General features: G+C 47.6%; 1 protein-coding gene across 1 annotated transcript; it reads right to left on the bottom strand.

Annotated features, from left to right (window-relative positions):
- Window positions 1–2,086: 2,086 nt before the first annotated feature.
- LOC115671071 (FCS-Like Zinc finger 14-like) lies at window positions 2,087–3,754 on the bottom strand. Its single transcript, XM_030592542.2, has 2 exons — window positions 3,060–3,754; window positions 2,087–2,510 (listed from the first exon to the last, which is right to left on the bottom strand). Exons 1-2 carry the CDS (start codon window positions 3,656–3,658, stop codon window positions 2,351–2,353), a joined length of 759 nt encoding a protein of 252 aa, XP_030448402.1. The 5' UTR covers window positions 3,659–3,754; the 3' UTR covers window positions 2,087–2,350.
- Window positions 3,755–5,045: the final 1,291 nt, after the last annotated feature.

The raw sequence follows: 5,045 nt of genomic DNA, 5'->3' as shown, positions 1-5,045 counted from the left end.
CCTCTGTTTCGTCCAACTACTGTTTAGCCATCATTAAACCGAAGGAGGGAGAGATTCACATGGAATTCCCTGGAACAAAGCTCGGCATCCTCAGAACCCGATTACCATGTCGAGCCCCCACCCCTCACGCTCGCTTGCTCCGCCCTTCTTCTCACTCCCCGAACCTCAGCTCTGCTTCGCACGGCTGCCGCTTCGGGAATGGAACCCGGCTCCAATTGCGCCAATCCTTTCGCCGATTCCACCAGCCGACGAGGAGGAACTCGAGAGCAAGGAAACGACGATTGGACGAAGAACACAGAAACCCTAGCCGGCGAGAACCTTCGGGAAGTTTGGGGACGACGCTCGAGAGCTTGGCTGACTCCCTCACAAGTCACGACTGTTGCTATTCCATGGAAAGGGAATAGCGAAAGGCGAGAGCTTTCTCCTTCTTCACTTGCGCTCTCTTGCAGAAGTCGTCTTCAATGGAGAAATTCGGGGAAGAGAGAGAACGAGGAGGAGAAGAAGAAAGAGGAGGCACAGACGGAAGTCCAGATGATTCCAAGCTCCTAAAAGAGAAACGTCGCTATCATGGTGATTTTTTATTATTATTTTTATCTTATTGATTTATTCCAAAATATTGACTCAACCCACAACCCACGAAACCGGATCCGGACCGACCCGACCCGACCCTTCTCTTGGTTTATATGCTAAAAAGGGTCGGGTCTCGGGTCGGGTCAAGCGTGACCCTATAGGGTTCGGGTCGGGTATCATCAAGCCCGACCCGACCCGAACCCATTGACACCCCTAGGTGTGAGTTCAATGGTAAGTCTATTCCACCTTAATTCAAGTATCCTTTTGTATAAACATGTCTCATTTTGAATGTCAATCCTAAATCTGCAACCTTAATTCAAGTATCCTTATGTTGAGAGCGTGCCCACGCTCACTTTCATCTTGAAACACCGATACATATTGAGCGCGAGTCATCAATCAACTAGTAGCTCTGAACCATTTGTTGAGAGCACGTAATAGAAATTCGATACCTTAACCTAGGGAGATTGCTAAGAGGGAGCCTAAGTTCGAGTTCGACAATATATCTAGTTTGATCCACTTTTACTCAAAAACTTAAACTAATACGTTATGAATCAATTAAGACATATTAACCACACCACACCACTTTCCTGACGTGAGACTTTTTAAATACACTTCACACGTGAATCTCGACATCTTCTCGTTTAACACTTACACTATCCTTGTATTGGACAAATAATGGCGTATGATTGTTATTGACAGAATTCAGTTGAACGTCTTTAGCTGTAAACAAAGTATGGTATTTTGAATCTATATGTCGTCAATTCATAAAGAGTTGCTGCTATAGAATCTAGAGAATTTTTTTTTTGGTCGAAAGCTATAGAATCTAGAGATTGAGGAGCAACAATAATCGGCTGCTGGACCTTCACTCTTGATAAAAGTTTGGGGTCTGAAGAACCTTGTTGAAATTTGGGAATAGAGGTATAAACACATTTCGGGCATTCAAGTTATCGATATACCGTACTGATAATCAAGAAAATGAATATTGAGTTGGCAATCCTTTTCTGCCGTGGAAACTGAGAGCAAGAGAGCAAGGCAAATTGCTCCAAAATGAACATGGGCATATAGCTGTTGAATCACGATGAGGAAATTCGAGAGGGATCTGGAGCGTAGTAGCAAGAATTCGATGTTGATCAGATCGATCGGACATGTTCCTCAACTTTTTGGCATTACGTAGAGAATGAGTTGTCTTACGGATTTATGGGTGAGAATCAGTCAGGTCGAACACAGGCGGAATACGAATGTACAAGCGAAATTATGTCTCGTCTTCATTACAAGAAATTTGGTAGTGATAATCCAGTTGAGAAGAAGTCGATCTGCATAATGGAGTTTAGGGATCGGAGGGAAAAATTGGACTGTCATACTTGTTTCCGAGATACAGAGCAGCCACTACTTCGGTGCTGTGCACCGTGATCGCTCGCGGAGCTGAGGCATCCATGGCGGTATTTCCTGCGTGTCAGCTTCACCGCGGCTGATACTGTCATTGGATCGTTCGACGGAACGATGATTTGCAGAAGCATTATGAAGAGAGACATCATTTTGGCCATTATGAACGTAAAGTCATACAGCTTATCCGATCCTTCTTTCTTCTTGCATAACATGCCCTCTCGTGTGCCTCTCTCATATAGGCTCTAAAAATTTCTCATCCGAGCAAAATTTGTTTGGATTCTTTTTTTTTTCTTTCTTTCTTTTGTTTTCTTTAACAAGGGTAAGCTAATTATGTTCTCATATGTGTAAGAGGAGTAGCCGGAGCCGTAGCCGCAGCCGGATTATGTACTTCTTCCTAGATCGCGAGAATGCTGGTCGAGAACATCCGTCCCTCGGAGTACCGCGATCCCGACCGGTCGGCGACTCTCGGAGCTTCCGATCTGCACTGTTCTTTACGTTCGTCCTTCGCGATTTGGGTGGACCGGCACTCCGCGCTACAGAACGCTTTCTCGCCTCTGCGTAATTCACATGAAAATGATTCAGTCAAAGCCTGATTTGAGTTCTCGCCTCCATAAAGTCAAAAGGGTGTTCGCTGAAATTCAAGCGGATGATCTTTCTTTCTAAAAGCCAGATTTTTGTGGAAAGGAGTCGAAAAGAGGGAGACTCCAATGTTGTTGGTTCCTGCAATCCAGGAGGACTTTGAAAGACTCCGGGTCAAACAAGGTCAATCAAAATGGCAGAACTTGACTCACGGATCAAACGATACCACACTGATTCAAACAGGAGCAAAGGGTACTTCATACGGTCTACTCATTGGATCTGTATTGAAGATTCAATCCCTGATCATTTCTTTCGTTCTTAGTGAAATTTTCTTTCAGAATTCAGAGAACAGAAATCAAGAAGTTCACGCCCAGAGCAACTTTTCAAGCCAAGATTGACCATGGCTGGCCTCTGTAATGGATGAAATCTATGACCAGAAAAGAAGAGGAGAAGAAGAGGAGAAGAAGAGAAGCTCCAATGAAGATTCGCGCGAATCAAAGAAGAAAGGAAAGAGCTTGCGGTACCTGTACATGTATATGTCTACGCCGTGGAGCTTCTTCCCACACAAATGGCAAGAATTGAGGAAGTCCAAAGCCTGAAAAACTGGACCCTCCCCTCCTCCTTCTCCTCCTCCGACGCTCCCCGCTCGTCTCATCGACTCGCCGAGCCCCCCGCTCTTGCCGCACCCGCCGCGTCCGGCGGCGGCCCCACCGCGCTCGCCCTCCCCGCAGTACACCATCGTGAACGACTGGTTCGGCCCGTGGAAGGTCACGTACGTGTAGTCCTCCATGTCGTCGTCCGCCCCCGCGCGTGCTCCGGCCGAGGAGGGACCCGACCCGTTCGCGCCGGGCCGGGCCGAGCCGTGGCCGCAGGCGGCGCAGCCCTTGGGGAGCAGCAAGATCTTGGCGTCCCCGGGCTTCTCGAGCGCCGCCACGATCCCAAGCCCGACCCCGCCGAGATCGTAGCTCCTGGGCCCCCGCGGCGACTGAATCTTGAAGTCCAGCGGGCTCCTCGGGCTGGGCGCCGCGGCGGCGGCGACGGCGGACTCCAGGAGGCCGGCACTCCGGGAGACGAGGAGCTCCGACAGCTTCCCGATCACCGACCGCGGCCTCTTGCCCAGCATAGCTCCGGATCGAAGGGTTCTCGAGGTCGGAAGAAATGGTGGTGGTGGTGGTGGTTGTGGGTCGTCGTCGCCGTCGCCCTCTGCAGCTCTTCTTCTTCTTCTTCTTCTTCTTCTTCTCTCTTTCTCTGCAATTTATGACGGGCGAGTCATCTTATAATAATAATTGCGGAGTTATCTTTCCTTTTCTTTTTTTTCTTTCTTTCTTTTCCTGCCTTTTCTTCTTCTTCTTCTTTTTCTTATAAAAAAAAGTACCCAAGTTGCGAAAAAAGTCAGTGAAAAGTAATTAAGCTTTTTTTTTTTTTTGGATTTTTCCGTGGAAAAAGAAAACGAGAGGGGGAAACGAGAGGGGGGAGATCGAGACTCCTTAAAGTAGAGTAGGCAGCGGAATATTCTCGTACCGTCCGATTTCTTTTTTTTTTTTATAAGAAAATAGAATAGGCAGATCTCTCCTAATCCTCGACCGTGTAAGAATAATCACCAAAAGCGTTTACGTTCTCAGCTTGGCGCGAGTAATTAAAGATGGTCGCGTGGGATGCGATGAACCGAATCTGGGCACAATAATAGGTGCTTTATTTTCGCCACGGATCTGTCTCGATGGGCATTTACTGCGTAATCAATTGAGGAACCTTTTAAAGTTTTCCGAGGGCCACCCGCTCCCCCGCTCCCCGTGAAAATCGATGCTCCCCCCGAAGTCGTACCGTTCCAAAACTAATTGTGCTCGTTTAAACCTATTCCCAGAACACCCGTCAATCATTTTCGCTGAATGGCTTTCGGAACTGAACCCGTCCTATCGTACCGCTCTTTATTCGCCATTTAAAAAAAATGTGAATGAATGAATGGATGGACGAACGGATGGATGGATGGGCGGGTGCTAATGATAGTTCGCCTTCATGATTCGTTGGGTGGTTTAGCTGGAAAGATATATAAAAGATAAAGAGACGGGAAAGAAAGATGGGAAGTGATGGGGCAGATAAAAGAAAAGGTTTTTTTGGCATTATTTAATAATGGAGCGGTTGGGACCAAAACCGCCCCCCACACACCCCCCAAGTGGTTTTTGGGAAATCTGTGAGTGCCGAAACTCGCACGGAAGAGAGAGAAGAGAGAGAGAGAGAGAGTGCAGAGAGAAATCAAATCTGGGCCCCCCCCGAATTTCCTCCTTATTCCCATAATTCAGATTCCACACCCCCCCAACAATTGATTGTTTTGCTTAAAATGTACCCCCAAAAAAATGTCACTTCTCAGTTGGGTCCCCCCCCCAACCCCCACCCAAAAAAAATAATTTAATTTCTTCTCCCACGTCCGCTTTATTTTATTTTATTTTTTCGATAACGTCCGCATCTGTGGTGGGCCCCAGCTCCCCCTGCCACGTCCCGCTCGGCCCGCGGTT

This window comes from Syzygium oleosum, unplaced genomic scaffold (assembly GCF_021117445.2).
Source record: "Syzygium oleosum isolate NSW1041296 unplaced genomic scaffold, Sole_v2.1 Sole_v2.21, whole genome shotgun sequence".
In the NCBI taxonomy this organism is placed as follows: Eukaryota; Viridiplantae; Streptophyta; class Magnoliopsida; order Myrtales; family Myrtaceae; genus Syzygium; species Syzygium oleosum.
This window is presented reverse-complemented; position numbering and strand designations above follow the sequence as displayed.

Excerpts from the sequence above, each read along its gene's own strand:
- LOC115671071 (XM_030592542.2), bottom strand. The coding sequence starts at position 3,658 with ATGCTGGGCAAGAGGCCGCGGTCGGTGATCGGGAAGCTGTCGGAGCTC. Across the intron at positions 2,511-3,059 it reads GTAGACATATACATGTACAG|AGGCGAGAAAGCGTTCTGTA; the intron begins GTACCGCAAGCT and ends TGAATTACGCAG.